General features: G+C 39.9%; 1 protein-coding gene across 3 annotated transcripts in view; it reads left to right on the plus strand.

Annotated features, from left to right (window-relative positions):
- Positions 1 to 16,825, plus strand: part of LOC133640502 (probable proton-coupled zinc antiporter SLC30A4) — a 65,490-nt gene that overhangs the window by 304 nt on the left and 48,361 nt on the right. For 2 of the 3 annotated variants that reach the window (XM_062033966.1, XM_062033959.1), the window contains exons 2-3: positions 94 to 599; positions 5,624 to 5,770. In XM_062033966.1, the coding sequence (XP_061889950.1) occupies positions 191 to 599; positions 5,624 to 5,770 (556 nt within the window). In that variant the 5' untranslated portion in view covers positions 94 to 190. Of the gene's footprint in view, positions 1 to 93; positions 600 to 5,623; positions 5,771 to 16,825 lie in introns of those variants that run through there. The other variant, XM_062033975.1, reaches the window with a different exon arrangement.

The raw sequence follows: 16,825 nt of genomic DNA on the forward strand, positions 1-16,825 counted from the left end.
TAAAAAAAAAACACTTCTAATTCGTAATATACTCTTATAGTAATACAAATACATAGTGATTGAACTATTCTGTGTTTTTGTCGTCACTTTCAGCTGCCAACGGAGTAAAAATGCACGCCAAGGAAATGTGAATGATTAGCCCAGAGGACAGTGCAGCTCTCACCTGGACACACCTGGATTTCTTTTAAAGATGTCAGGAGGGAAACTGCTGAGCAAGGTGCGCTCTGCCTTCAGGAGAGAGCGAGGCGACATGAGTGACACTGCTCCCTTCGACTTCTCCGACGAGTTAGTGGAGGATGAAACGCCCAAATTCAATAAGCTGAAGGTGGTGGTCTCCGGTGAGATGTCTGATTACGCTGCAGGGCCCGCGTCCGGCGGGGTGGCGGTGAGCACCGTGGTGGTGGCGGCCGGACATCGGCATGACGATGATGACGACTCCCTGTTGGACTCTTCCTCCAGCTTGGGCAGCCCCGGTTTGAACATGGACTCATGTGACAGCTGCACTAAGAAGAGGGAGAATATCAAACAGAGAAGAGTGATGAAGAGGCTGGCCATTGCGGCTGTGCTCTATTTTCTCTTCATGGTGGCTGAAATAATAGGTAACCAGAGATTACATACACACACACTTTAGGCCAGTGATTTTCAAACTTTTTTCACCAAAACATTTGGCTCTCCAAGTACCACCATAATGACCAAGATTAAAATACAGTAGCACAGTAGGCCCAAGTATTCATTTAAACAAGTCAGAGGTTTATTTTAAAAGGTACAATTATTATTGTTGGCCACTGTAACATTACCCACAATGCACAAACGTCATCAACTATGACACTCCGTAATACAGTACATATTTACAGATGGCTTTGACGTACCACTAGATGGAGGCCGTGTACCACACTTTGAGAACTACTGCCCTAGGTGTTTTTTGGTTCAATCCCGGGCTCGGGATCTTTCTGTGTGGAGTTTGCATGTTCTCCCTGTGACTGTGTGGGTTCCCTCCGGGTACTCCGGCTTCCTCTAACCTCCAAAGACATACACCTGGGGATAGGTTGATTGGCAACACTAAATTGGCCCTAGTGTGTGAATGTTGTCTGTCTATCTGTGTTGGCCCTGCGATGAGGTGGCGACTTGTCAAGGGTGTACCCCGCTTTCCGCCCGTGTGCAGCTGAGATAGGCTCCAGCACCCCCGCGACCCTGTACGGGACGAGCGTTAGAAAATGGATGGATGGAGGGTGTTTTGTGGCCCCATTTCAGTCTTTAATATTACTTGTGTAAAACGCTATGGAGTAGATCATACTGTATCATAGTCAGTATTGTAATATAGTCATCTCTCGCCACATCACACATGTCTAGTAGGGCTGTAACTAACGATTAATTTGATAATAAATTAATCTGTCGATTATTACTTCGATTAATCGATTAATAATCGGATAAAAGAGACAAACTACATTTTTATCCTATCCAGTATTTTATTGAAAAAAGACAGCATACTGGCACCATACTTATTTTGATTATTGTTCCTCAGCTGTTTGTAAATGTTGCCGTTTATTAATAAAGGTTTATTTAAAAAAAAAAAATATATATAAAAAAAATTAAAAAAACCTCTGCGCATAGCATAGATCCAACGAATCGATGACTAAATTAATCGGCAACTATTTCAATAATGCATTTTAATCAATTTAATTGATTAGTTGTTGCAGTCCTAATGTCTAGTAGGCTTTCTTAATGTTATTTTAAAAGTCGAAAACAGGTTTTTTTTTATGCTCGAGCTATGAAAATATTCAATTTATAATTCCTAATTCCTACCATGGCCAATTATACTTTGGTTGATTCCAGAACCAAAAAAACAGTGATAGAAAAAGAGTTTACTGTATAACTCTTGGTGACCAGAAGTAGATTTCAATGGTGTGCGCATAAAAAACACAACCAACAAAATTGCAGTTCAAGTATGTTTATAATTAGATTATCGGAAATAATGTGCTGTTGATATTTTACAAATTATAAGATTTGTGTTTACTTTAAATAATAATGTAAAAAAATTACATTGACAACTACAATTCAGTTTAATTACATATGTTCCATAGTCATGTATAAATTCCAGATAATCTCTAAAGTTTATATAAACAAGGGATAAAAATATAAGTTGTTATGTCCAATGCAAAAGAAAAGTGTTGGATATGTCCTACTGCAGTGAAGCCAATTCAAAACTGCTATTGCCGCTTGGGCATTATTTGAAAAACTGAACAAAACACAATAAATGGCCCAAAAAATATGAAAACATTTTTTTTAGACACTGTATTTTAAGGGTAAATGTTTGGCTACAGTACAAACTTCGATAGTACGGTTGTTTTAGAAATACGACCTCATGATGACGACAGTCAAAGCGATGCTAATTTAGCGATTATCTCCATGGGCTTTTGAATAGAGGCGGCCTCGATGCTGCATAAACTATTACAAAGGACAGGTTGACTCACAGCTAAATAGAAGTTTAGCAGAAACAAAGTATAATTGTATCTATGAAGCAATTTATTCCATCAAATTACAACAAACAAATCCGCTGGGCACGACAACCACTGTGATCAGCTACCGTATTTTTTGGACTATAAAGCGCACTTAAAATCCTTTCATTTTCTCAAAACTCGACAGTGCGCCTTATAACCCGGTGAGCCTAATGTACGGAATAATTTTGGTTGTGCTTACCGACCTTGAAGCTATTTTATTTGGTAAATGGTGAAATGATAAGTGTGACCAGTAGATGGCAGTGACACATGAGAGATACATGTAGACTGCAATAGGATGGCAGTCACACATAAGACATAGTGTAGACTGCAATATGACTCAAGTAAACAACACCAAAATTGTATATGATCCATTGAAAATATAGAACATTACACACAGCGCTCAAAAATCTATCAAAATGACTTTGGTAAGCTATGAAGCCGCACCGCTTGAAGGATTGTACTGTTCTTCAACATACGAGTATTATCATGGTGTGTGTGTGTATAAGATAAGACATATTATCTGGCGTTTTGTTTCCCAATATTATGCAAAAGCAACTTTTCTTACTTTCTGGTACCTGCTGATCTGTATTTGGGATCTGCATAAGTCCTGAAAATTTGCGCGCGTCCGCCTTTGTAGCCCGTGATGACGCCGTAGTCGATAAGCTTCTTCTTTTTCTATATCTTCTTGTTATGGGACATTCATCCTCCGCTGTTGTAATTTCTAATTTAAAGTAGTGTAAAGTTCTTACTTATATCGGTCAGTAAACTCGCCATGAAACCGCTAAAACATACCGGTGTAGTGAGTTTACATTATTCACCCAAGGAACTTTAGTTAGTAGAGAGTTCCGGTCGGATGTTTTTTCACGGGACACATTTCCGGCGTTGTTATTGCACTAGTGAGCCACGGATGAGGAGATGCTGCTCCGTTATTGATTTAAGTAAAGTCTGAATGTCATTAAAACCGTTAGTGCCATCTTTTGACTCTTCTTCCACTCCCATCCTTGCACGCTACACCGCTACAACAAAGATGACGGAGAAAAGACGCTGCCGAAGGTGAGCCACGTAAATAAGACCGCCCACAAAACGGCGCATCCTGAAGCGAGTGTCATGACGCGGCCTGAAGATGATCTGTAAAACATAATCTATGCAACATTTTGACCAAAGAACCACAATTACTTGTTATGTAGACCACAAGGAAGTTTTTTCAGTTTAGAAAAAAATAAATAATATGACCCCTTTAATGCACCCTATAATCTGGTGCGCCTTTTTATGAAAATAGACCTGCTCATCGGCAGTGCGCCTTATAATCCGGTGCGCCCTATGGTCCGGAAAATACGGTACTCAAGTGAATGGTCACAATAATCATGTGATCTCTCTAGTGATTGTGGCCTTAAACAACCGCATACAGTGATAATGGTTAGGGCCGACCCTGCATACATAAAGCCAAGTATACATTTGTACATGTGTCCAATGTGAGTGTGAATATTATTTTATAAGTCTACCCTGCCTGTTGCCCAAGTTCAACTGGAAGAGGTCCAGCTCACCCTAATGAGGGCATGCGGTATAGAAAATGGATGGATAAATGTTAATAATGATCGTAATGTCAAAAGAAGGTCTTCCTGCACCCTGCTGCCCTGTTTTGTAGTCATCTTGGTAGTTGTTTGACAGTCTTATGTAGGGATGCAACAACTAATCGATTAAAATCGTTTATAAAAATAGTTGGCGATTAATTTAGTCATCGATTCGTTGGATCTATGCTATGCGCAGAGGCTACTTTTTTTTTAGTTTTTTTATTTTATATTTTTTATAAACCTTTATTTATAAACTGCAACATTTACAAACAGTTGAGAAACGATAATCAAACTAAGTGTGGTGCCAGTATGCTGGGTTTTTTTCTCAATAAAATACTGGAAAGAATAGAAATGTAGTTTGTCTCTTTTATCCGATTATTATTCGAAGTAATAATTGACAGATTAATCGATTATCAAATTAGTTGTTAGTTGCAGCCCTAGTCTTATGCAACAACTGCTTGTTAAAGCATAACCTCCCAACTCGAGGTAATGACAAGATAAGAGTGACACTGTTTGTACTCACTCTCTCTAGGTCGTCCTCAGACGAGCCTAAACTGGCCACAACATTATATAAACACTGCACAATACAAGAATTCTTGCTACATTTTTACAAAGATAATTGTCTCACTCTCAGGAGGGGAGTGTTTATTAATATGTTGCTACTTTTGTAGCAGTGTACAAAAGTCCCTGCATTATTGAGAAGTTATTCTAATAAATTCAGACAGTTTCTGGTTTGTGGGTCAATTGGATTTGTTCAAATTCGGAACCAATACTTTCCTTTGCAAATAACGAAAATGTAAATAATTTATACCAGTGTCAAACTTGTCATCATATTAGCTGACTCGACAATGTTTTCAGTAACATTTTAAACTGTCTTACGTATGTGTGTAAAAGTCAGTTATTTGCTGCTTATATTAAGACTACAATTTAACCACTGTAAGAGGTAAAAACAATCAGACACTTACCATCACCTTTAATAACAATGAATGACAAGAAAAAAGAAAAAGCGAAGAGCATGACCAGAGTCTATTCGTAGAATGTAGGCTTGTGTGAAGTCATGCATTATTTTAGTTTGAGCTAAACATTTTGCGTGGCTTCAGATAAAATTTGATTTCATGACTTTTTAAAGGTATTTTGTTCCATTCATGTTGCTAATTAAGGTACCCAAAATGTTAGGCCTCTTAGTTAGGTTTCCACCACCACATAAAATAAATCATTGATAAACTTATTGTTAAAACTCTGTGTAACAAAGGCAACTTTTGTATTTTGTGGCCAGTGTACAATCAGCAATAGGACTCCCCCTCCTTTGCAAGCACAGCATTTTATTTGGGGGGAAAAAGCCTCAATATAATTGCCCTTCTCATGCAGGTTAACTCCTTAAGCTGCAGCTATTTCTTGTCTGTTTGCAGGGTTGTGCAATATCTTCCAAGTCCACTTGACAGAACATGTTAAAGCGGTTTAAACTGGCTCATTCTTTTGATATATATTTTTGTATTGGATCACATGAGATGACTGGCATGTGTAATCAATAAGTGTGTATGCTTTCATTTACAGGTGGCTATGTGTCAAACAGCTTAGCCATTATGACTGATGCTGTGCACATGCTAGCAGATGTGGTGGGCATCCTGTTCTCTCTGCTGGCTTTGTGGCTCTCAACCAAACCGCCCACCAAGCGATTCACCTTTGGACTGCATCGCCTTGGTAAGGCTGTCATTTTAGAACCCTTTGCACAAAGCAAACTGATTTAGTATAAAGAAAAGATTCAGAATCAATGTGGACTCATAACACATACATGTATACTACCATTAATTTGATTAATTATTTGAATATGAAAGTGAATATGGGACAGCATGGCTCATGTGGTCGAGTGGTTGTCTCCCAACCTGAAGGTTGTGGGTTTGATCCTCAGTCCTCCTGTAACCATGTCAAAGTATCCTTGAGCAAGATACTGAACCCCCAGTTAGTTGCTCCTGATGCTGCGTCATCAGTAGGTAAATGTGGTCGTAGTGTCAAAGCGTTTTAAGTACCTTAGAAGGTAGAAAAGCGCTATTGAAGTAAAATCGATTCATCATTTACCACATCAGGGTTCACGTGCACTGAAAAGGATGGAAAATGGAAAAAAAAAAGTTGAATGTATTTTGTCTAAAGTCATTCTGGAAAAAGACAAAGTTGATCTCGAATTGCCCAGTTGTGCGTTGCAACTCTAGATTGGACTGGTAATGAAGTGCTATCCTGCGGTAGGGTTTGCAATATTGTATTATACAGACAGATGTCATAATTGTTTTTCATAGATAAATTATTGCCAAAGACTCCATATAATGTCACAGAGTAATAATGATTGACACAATCTTGGTAAACTGTAGAAAAGAACACTTCCTAAGAATGAGGGGGACAGGAGAATGTATTAGTGTATGATGTGTTAACTAGTATCTAGTGCAGACCTGGGCATTGTACGGCCCGCGGGCCGCATCCGGCCCTTTGCGCATCCCTGTCCGGCCCGCGTGAGGGCAATCATAAATTACAAAATAAATTTCAAAAAGTATCTATGTCGAGTGTGCAATACAACGGTGCTGCTTTTGTTTTGAAAAGCGTTATTTGTATAACTTCCGTGTGGACGTATGCGCGTGTGCGATTGTGAGTGAATTGAACGGCGCAATTACAAATTACAAAATAAAGTTTAAAAAACATCTATGTCGTGCGCGCAATACAACTGTGCTGCTTTTATTTTGAAATGTGTTATTTATGCCGTATGTCCGGGGGGAACCTGTGAGTGAAGGTGCATAGAGACAAGTGATGAGACGCTAAAAAAAAGAAAAGTTGATGAGGAATGGCGTGTTTCCAACAAGACATGGACTGCCAAGTATTTCTTTACATAAATTAATGGTAAAGCCGTGTGCTTATATGTGTGGTACACAGGTTGCTGTGTTTAAATATCATTTTAATCGCCACTACACGAAGAAACACGAGGGAAAATACCGGAATGTGTCTGATGAAGCGCGCGCAAGGGAGGCTGATGCGTTGATGGTAAAACTGCAAACCCAACAAGGACTTTGTGCCATATTTCACACCCCCAGAGATGCAGCCGTCAGGACAAGTTTCGTCATTTCTCACAAAAGCGCCAGAAAAAGTAAGGCGTTTTCTGACGGAGAGTTTATTAAGGAGTGCTTATTGGACTTTGTTGCGCTGATAATGCCCGGAGACATGGACTGTTTTTCGCTAACTTTGGATAAGAGCTCTGATGCAGTCAATTAAAGAGACAACCACAGGTAATGACTTGCTCACAGAGGTAAATGCGTGTTGGGACAAGCTGGCAGGTGGGACAATCCAATCCACTTTATTTATATAGCACATTTAAACAACAAAATGTTTCCAAAGTGCTGCACAACAATATTAAAAACAATATTCAAATATTATCCTTAGCTCCACCAATGACTGAATAAAAAGAAAAAACAATTACATATAAAACCAATATAAAAAACAATATAAAATAAATATGATTAAAAACTATTTTTAACAACAGATGGTTGTCCAAATCTGATAGGGAAAAATGTTGGATAATGCAGGATAAAGTGACCATCAAAAGCAATCTGCTTTTGTATAAAGTTAAGTTAGGTTAAATTAAATTATTATTATTATTATCATCATTATTATTTATCTTACGGTGTATCAAAAATAATATTGAGCAAAATCTAATTGAAATATTGTCGTGTGGCCCTCCAGCAGTGCTCGGGTTGCTTATGCGGCCCCCGGTGAAAATTAATTGCCCACCCCTGATCTAGTGGCTCAAAATATCCTGGAAAAGTCTTAGACAATCATTTTAAGAAAAAGTCTGATGTCTGGTGTAGATATGAATGTATGCTTATTTATTAGCAGAGTGATTGCTGAAACTCACCTTTAGGACTACATTATAGGGATGTTGCAATATGAAAATTTCCTACCACGGGTATTGTGACCAAAAATATCATGATTATCATTATTATCCCGGTATTGTTAAATGTGCTCAAAACGTATTAACAAACACACTGAAATCTTTTGACAATGTTATTTAAAAAGTAATAATAAAATAAACACACTGTAAAAAAACAACTCACTATTTTGCATGTTTTGTGTTTCTTGTGCTTCACTAATAGTGTTCTAGTGTCAGTATTTTATCTGTTTTAATGGCTAAGCTTTTATTGTTTTAAATATTGTTTTTTACTGTAGAACTTCAACATTTATTTAACTTAAAAGTTTCTAACAAATAGAACCTAACATTTATTCATTCTGACGGGTGTTGATGTATAGAATAATCACTCTGTTCTAAGCAAGCACAGCTTGTACGTTCAATGTACATAATTTAATATCTTAGTTGTTCAGACAGCTATGGGTTTATTTAAACACAGATTGGGGTATGTTATTTCTTAATTGGGAAAGACTTTAATGTCTCCTTTTTTCATGTTCGCATTTAAGATCGCAAGCTGGTGCCACTCGGTCTGTGAGTTTATCAAAGTGCAAATATCAATCTCTGATCATGTTCATTTAAAAGGGTAATACTAGTTTTGTCGCGGTTATCATTATTACCATATTACATAGTCAGCAGGCCATCACAAAAATGCATAACATTTGCACAAGACCTGTACTGGTAAGTAAAGTGGCACCATCACTGCAACAGTTATCAACCAAGAGAAGTACCGTATTTTTCGGACTATAAGTTGCAGTTTTTTTCATAGTTTGGCCGGGGGTGCAACTTATACTCAGGAGCGACTTATGTGTGAAATTATTAACACATTACCGTAAAATATCAATTATATTATTTAGCTCATTCACGTAAGAGATTAGACGTATACGATTTCATCGGATTTAGCGATTAGGAGTGACAGATTGTTTGGTAGACGTATAGCATGTTCTATATGTTAAAGTTATTTGAATGACTCTTACCATATTATGTTACGTTAACATACCAGGCACGTTCTCAGTTGGTTATTTATGCGTCATATAACGTACACTTATTCAGCCTGTTGTTCACTATTCTTTATTTATTTTAAATTGCCTTTCAAATGTCTATTCTTGGTGTTGGGTTTTATCAAATACATTTCCCCCAAAAATGCGACTTATACTCCAGTGCGACTTAAATATGTTTTTTTCCTTCTTTATTATGCATTTTCGGCAGGTGCGACTTATACTCCGGTGCGACTTATACTCCGAAAAATACGGTATGTTTCCATGAAAGGAGCATACACATAGGACATGTTTTGTATCTGCAAGGATGATTTAACTCAACACATATTTCCATTCATTTTACAGTACAACTCGGAGAAAGGGGAACTGAAATGATTGTTATGGGAAATAAATTATAGTGTGTGATGTATTTCCTCCACCTAGGATGTTCTGTTTTCACCTTGCTCCTTCTTCATAAGGATTACATGTAGAAATTCATATTAAGGAATCAAAAAATATATTTCTTCTTCACATTGGTAGATTTGCCAACATTTCTATAAAATCCGTTCAGGTACTGGCTTTTGTTTAAAGAAAAAAGGTAATTTCTGACATTTGACATTTCTTTAGTTTATCAGAGAATATCGTATCGAGCCAAATATAAGTATTTTTTTCCATAGAAAAAAAATGGGGTTGTCTTATATTCTGAGTTTTGAGGTTTATTAAACATGCAAACCAGCAGGAGGCGCCAAATAGTAAATGGGTTATACTTGTATAGCGCTTTTCTACCTTCAAGGTACTCAAAGCGTTTTGACACTATTTCCACATTCACCCATTCACACACACACATTCACACACTGATGGCGGGGGCTGCCATGCAAGGCGCTAACCACGACCCATCAGGGTGATGTGTCTTGCTCAAGGACACAACAGACGTGACTCGGTTGGTATAAGGCAGGGGTTGGCAACCTTTACCACTCAAAGAGCCATTTTGACCCGTTTCACAAATTAAAGAAAACAATGGGAGCCACAAAACTCTTTTGAAATTTAAAATGAAATAACACTGCATATAAAGTTTTTTTTGCTTTGTGCTATGTATAAACAAACTATTATAGGTTACATTTATGAAATCAATGAACGACTGCAGAGAAAATGAAATACAATTTCTGCATGCAACAAAACGTTTTTAACTCCGAAAAAGACGTCGGGTTGAAGGTTAAGTAAAATACTTAAAGGCCTACTGAAACCCACTACTACCGACCACGCAGTCTGATAGTTTATATATCAATGATGAAATCTTAACATTATAACACATGCCAATACGGCCAGGTTAACTTATAAAGTGACATTTTAAATTTGCCGCTAAACTTCCGGTTCGAAACGCCTCTGCGGATGACGTATGCGCGTGACGTAGACCGGGGAACACGGGTATGCCTTCCACATTGAAGCCAATACGAAAAAGCTCTGTTTTCATTTCATAATTCCACAGTATTCTGGACATCTGTGTTCGTGAATCTGTTGCAATCATGTTCATTGCATTATGGAGAAGGAAGCTGAGCAAGCAAAGAAGAAAGTTGTCGGTGCGAAATGGACGTATTTTTCGAACGTAGTCAGCAACAACAGTACACAGCCGGCGCTTCTTTGTTTACATTCCCGAAAGATGCAGTCAAGATGGAAGAACTCGGATAACAGAGACTCTAACCAGGAGGACTTTTGACTTCGATACACAGACGCCTGTAGAGAACTGGGACAACACAGACTCTTACCAGGATTACATTGATTTGGATGACAAAGACGCAGACGTGCTACTGTGAGTATGCAGCTTTGGCTTCTAAACATTTGATCGCTTGACCGTATGTGCGCAACTTTTTTTTGCGTATGTACGTAACTTTTTTAAAATATATAAGCTTTATGAACCTTGGGTTAGGTGAACGGTCTTTTGGGCTGAGTGATTGTGTGTGTTGATCAGGTGTTTGAATTGTATTGGCGTGTTCTATGGAGCTAGGAGCTAGCATAGGAGCTAGGAGCTAGCGTAACAAACACGCAGGTGTTTTTATGCAGGATTAATTTGTGGCATATTAAACATAAGCCTGGTTGTGTTGTGGCTAATAGAGTAAATATATGTCTAGTGTTTATTTACTGTTGTAGTCATTCCCAGCTGAATATCAGGTCACCCCCGGCTCTCACAGCATCTTCCCTATCTGAATAGCTTCAACTCCCCACTAGTCCTTCACTTGCACTTTACTCATCCACAAATCTTTCATCCTCGCTCAAATTAATGGGGAAATTGTCGCTTTATCGGTCCGAATCTCTCTCACTTCATGCGACCATCATTGTAAACAATAGGGAACTTTGCGTATATGTTCAACTGACTACGTCACGCTACTTCCGGTAGGGGCAAGCCTTTTTTTTTATCAGATACCAAAAGTTGCAATCTTTATCGTCGTTGTTCTATACTAAATCCTTTCAGCAAAAATATGGCAATATCGCGAAATGATCAAGTATGACACATAGAATAGATCTGCTATCCCCGTTTAAATAAAAAAAATTCATTTCAGTAGGCCTTTAATGTCTATTTAAGTCCTCCTTCTAGTAATGAAAAAACAAAACGCCGAACTTAAATTATCCACTGGCAGAGAACCAAAAATGCCGTCCCCTCTCTCTGTGCCGTCATCCTTTTACTGGCGCCGTGCAGTCAGCTGCCAACCTGAATAATAAAATGTATATTTCACTGAACAATTGAAAAATGTGAATATATGCAAAATTATAGGAAATTAAAATATTTATCATACTTGGTCAATGTGATTTCTGCTCCTGATCCGCAACGCACAGCGTCTCCACATCAGGGCTGTATGACGTCACCTTTATCTTCACACATGATTGTAAACGCTCATCTGTGAGGCATGTGCTATGTTTGTTTTTAATAAAGTTCATGTTGGAGAACACCTGCTCACATACATATGCGGATCCAAAGATCGACAGGACTCCAAGTGCATACCTTTTCATGTTCACATAAAAGTCGGGGATAGCGTTCCATGTTTCGAACACAAGTTTGTCAAGTTTTGGGGAGGTTTTCAATATCACCCCATTTGGGATTCTGAGCAAGAACGGCCTTCTGGCGTGAAACATCTTCAAGGTCCGCTGTCATGCGCTTTAACTTGGACACCCACATGTCTTTGTCGGCTATGTCAGCCAGTTCCATCTCAAGATCAGGTGGACTCACACCTGGAAATGCTGTCATATTCAACAGGGATGGATTGAGGCTGAGGGGAGTGACGGGGAAGGATAATGTGTTTTTTTCCTCTCTGAACTCACTGAATCGTTTCCCAAACGATGTTGGCATTGCAATGACTGCAGAATGTAAATACTCTAAATTCACAATGTGAGTGTAAATGTTCTGTTTTTGCATTGCGCATTATTATGGTACACTCTTTGTGTATTTATGGTAACTCCCAGCATGCATTGCTCTATGCGCGGGCTCCGGTTGCTAGTCGGTTATGTGAACGGCAGTGGCCGGTTTGTTATTGTGTTCCCTGAACTTAAACTCAGTAAAGTATACGTATACAAAGAAGAAGGTTGTCGTCACTGAATTATCAATGGTAGCAGAGGATGTCTAACAACGCTAACTACAGAGTCCCTCCTGCGTTTGAAGAAAAGAAGTCATATGAGAGCTGGAAAAATGAGGTTGAAATGTGGATACGTGTTACCGATCTGGATAAGGAGAAACAAGCATTAGCTTTTGCTCTATCACTGAGGGGGAGAGCTAGAGATACAGCTTTGGAAATACTTGCGGATGATTTGAACAAAGATGATGGGATGAAGACCCTTGTAAAGGCATTAGATCAGGGGTCACCAACGCGGTGCCCGCGGGCACCAGGTCGCCCGTAAGGACCAGATGAGTCGCCTGCGGGCAGGGGCGGATTAAGAAATTTTGGCCCCCTGGGCCTGACATGGTCTTGGCCCCTCAACCCCCCGCGCGTGTGGGCGCACACACACGCACGCACTATGCAAGAAATACTGTATACTGTGAACAGACATGCACACTGTACTGTACAGAAGAGTGCACATACTGCACACACACTATTAGGTATACCACACAGACACTGACAAGCACAGGTTTCACACAGACACAGGGGGAGGGGATAAATGGCCTAAAAATAAACATTTTTGAAAATGATTACGCCCACTTCAGTGATGGTGCATTGGGTCATTTGAGAGATATTATGTATTGGAAGTTGGTAGCTATCATGAAATAAACCCCCCAACCCACCCAAAAAACTAAATCGGACATGATTTTTGCCCCCTTTTCCTCCCTTCTATCATTAAAAATAAAATAATATCTTAGGAAAACACATTGGCATAACGGCAGCTGTGCAGCAAATTGAGGCTCAAAGTCTGTATCTATTTGTGGTTAAGCTTGAGGAGAAGGAGAAAGGTAAAATCATAACATGCATCGGAGAGCACCACAAAGAAAGGTGTAGGCCAGTTCATGGTACAAGGGCTGCATGCAGGTCAAGATAGCCCATTTCCAAGAATGCTATAGTGGCTGGACAGGCACTGGACATGTCCTGAACTCAGTGTCAGACGTGGCTGCCGAATACTTGGATGAAGTGAAGCAGCTGACAGATCTCATGCTGCCCCATCTGAAGACTGTCCTGGCCAGGCAGAGGATGGATGAGGAGACCTTCCCAATGGACCCTGTCAGTGAACAGGCTAGTAACATTGATGGCACCCCTGTGCACAACATTGGGATGGAGAGACAATGTGGCAAGGTGGACTACAAACTGAAGAAGTTGGGCACACTGAACGCAGTCAATAGGTCAATAATTTTACAGAAGAGCCAGGAGCTTCAGAGGTTTCAAGGCAGCAGCACAAGCAAAAAGGGAGGTTGAACTCAACTGGAGTAAATTCATGAAGGCAAAATTCGAGAGTAGGGCAGATGAGAAACAAGAGATGGCTCAAAGAAAGGAGAGTAAGAGACTAGACATGCTGGACACACTGAAATCTTTTGATGGCCCCTTCACGATAGTGGGGAAGTTGAAAAGTTCCTTGTGGATGAAAGTCTGCACAAGAATGCAAAGCTGCAGAGAATGAAGCTTGAGGTTCAGTTTGCCAGAGAAAGCACCAAGCTTCTGCCTAAAGTCAATCCTATCTTCACAATCCAGGTGACACTTCCCAGAAATGGCAAAAGTGCAATTCTCCAAGTCATAACGGATACTTAGAATTTTATGGTGGTGGTAAGTATTCATGAAAACAGGTAGCCTAACATTAGTGAATGGGTGAATTCTGGAAATAACCTAAAAATCTTACACAGTGCACCTTTAAGCAAGGGGTTTCTTTCGTGCTTTCAATTTTGCAAAATCATCCACCACATCATTGAAGTCCAACTCTCTTGTCAGCTCACTCTCAATTGCCATTAGAGATAACGCATTTAATCTTTTCTGAGTCATTCTTGTGCGCAGCTCATTTTTTACTCTTGACAAAAGAGAGAATGAGCGTTCTCCCTCACAGTTACTGACCGGTAGAGTGAGAAAAATCTGTAGCGCAATGTATGTATTAGGAAACGTAGGCTGTAGTCCAAAATGTATTATTGTTTTGAGCAGTCCTGAAGGGGTCCTCTCCTCATCAGTGTTGTTGAGCTGTATAAAAGATTTGAACTGTATAAGCTCCTGTCCAAGACTTTCATTGAGGTCAGATGGGTATGATTCAGTGAGAATCTTGGCCTTGTGAAGGACTGAAGCATTGGACTCTGTATCCAAAGAGAAAAGGACACTGAACAAATTGTTCAGATGTTTGTAGGCCTCCAGACGGTGATTAAGGCTTGAACTCAGTTGATCAATAGAGGCAATAAATGTCTCTATTTGAAACAGTTGCCTTCCCTCAAGCACAACATCTGGGGATGCTGATTCATCAGCAAACTTTTTACGTTTCCTCGTCCGTTCAGCCCTGTAAGATGGGGTGCCACCCAACATGTTTAAGGCTTTCTGCTCAAAATGATCAAATAGATCTCTTTGGGAGAGAACAAAGGTGCGCAGAGATTCCAGCAATCTAACTGCTGTACCAAGGTCCATGTCTGCTTTTTGAAGTTGCAGACTTGTGGCCTGAAATCTGGACAGAACAGTGTCCCAAAAGCCTGCCATGAAGGCCATCTCAAGTGAATCCAGCTTCCGCACTAGACTGTCAGCTTCAGTTCGTGTGTCTCGTTTCTCTGTGTCATCAGTGGAAATAACCTGTAGTGCTGCTTTTATTTTACTGTAGTTCTGCCACAGTGCTTTGGTAGATTCTGCACGGCAACTCCAACGCGTGTTGGATAAAGCTTTAAGTGTGAGATCTATGTTGGAATTGCCAAATACCCTGTCCCATCGGTGTGTGGATGCAGTTGTGAAGTTGTAAATAGACTGAATCAAGTCAAAATACTTAGAGACTTCATTTCCACATCTGTCAATGCTGTTGACTCCCACCAAATTCAAAGAGTGAGCTGCACATGGAATATAGTGTATTAATGGGTTGCTTTTCTTTAAGTGAGCCTGCAACCCATTATACCTCCCTGACATGTTGCTGGCATTATCATAAGCCTGCCCCCTGCAATTTGACAGCTCTAACCCTAGATTTTCCAACACAGACATGACACAGTTAGCCAAACTTTCACCTGTATGGCTAGTAATGGGCTCAAAACCCACAAAGCGTTCAACAACACTGCCCTCTTTGCTAACAAAACGGAATATGAATGTCAATTGGTCCACATGAGATAAATCTGGGGTTGAATCCACAATGATAGAGTAGTATTTGCTTGCTTGCAGTTCATCTGCTATAGCCTGTTTGGTTTTTGCACCCATCAATTCAATGAATTCCTCACAAATGGTGGAGGACAGATATGAGGTATTACCTCGACCCATCTGCCCAAACTTTCTGATGTGATCCTTTAGAAAGGGATCAAATTCAGCCAGGACCTCCAGAATACCAAGGTAGTTCCCATTGAGAGGAGACCCTAACGATTCATTTTTACCCCTAAATGCAAGGCCCCTTTCTGCAAGGAATTTAATGACTGCAACAACTCTTTGTAACACCTGCCTCCAATAGCTGCTCTCTGCCTGAAACTGTTTGAACAGGTCTGCATCAACTGTGGCACCTTTGGCGCGGTTCAAGACTGCTTGCATGCAGGTTATGTGCTCAGCACTTCGCTCATGTTCACCAAATCTTTCTGAGTGTTTCCAATCACAATAGCCTGTCACAAAAGAATGCGTTTTTGGGGAAAACAGTTTGCATGCAAAGCAGTAAACATTACCAGTAGAGGGAGAGTACATCAGCCACTCTCTTTGTACTCGTTGTCCATTGGGCAAGTGTGAAGTAAAATGTTCATTGTTTAGGCATCGGGTTTTGCCTCCTAGCCCACTGTTCCTCACAGAAGCTGGATAATGGCTGTGACGGTTGTGAAATGATTTTGCACCTCTTTGAATAAGAACTTCCTTCATTGACTCAGTGAGGGTCTCAGCCCATTTAGCGGGATCACTAGGTAGAGTTGTCACTGTAGATGGTGTTGAAGAAAGATTCAGCTCATTTTCTATGCTGTCCAGAGGTGCAGTGACCTCACATTCATCCGAGCAACTGGCTACTGCTGAATTGGTTGAATCATAAGCATCAGAAGCATTTGGTTCAGTGTCTACACTTGTAGTGGTCTCAGGATCTTGGGAGCTACATGCTAGCTCAGGTGCATTGCTAACCTTAGCTGAATTTGCAGTAGCATTTATAGAATTGCTTTCAGCAGATGTCTTTGTACTGAAGAAGCTGGAGATATTTGGAACACTCTCAAGTAAAACTGATTCCTTTTTTTTCTTTTCTTGC

The sequence above is a fragment of the Entelurus aequoreus genome, linkage group LG02, assembly GCF_033978785.1.
Source record: "Entelurus aequoreus isolate RoL-2023_Sb linkage group LG02, RoL_Eaeq_v1.1, whole genome shotgun sequence".
NCBI lineage: Eukaryota > Metazoa > Chordata > Actinopteri > Syngnathiformes > Syngnathidae > Entelurus > Entelurus aequoreus.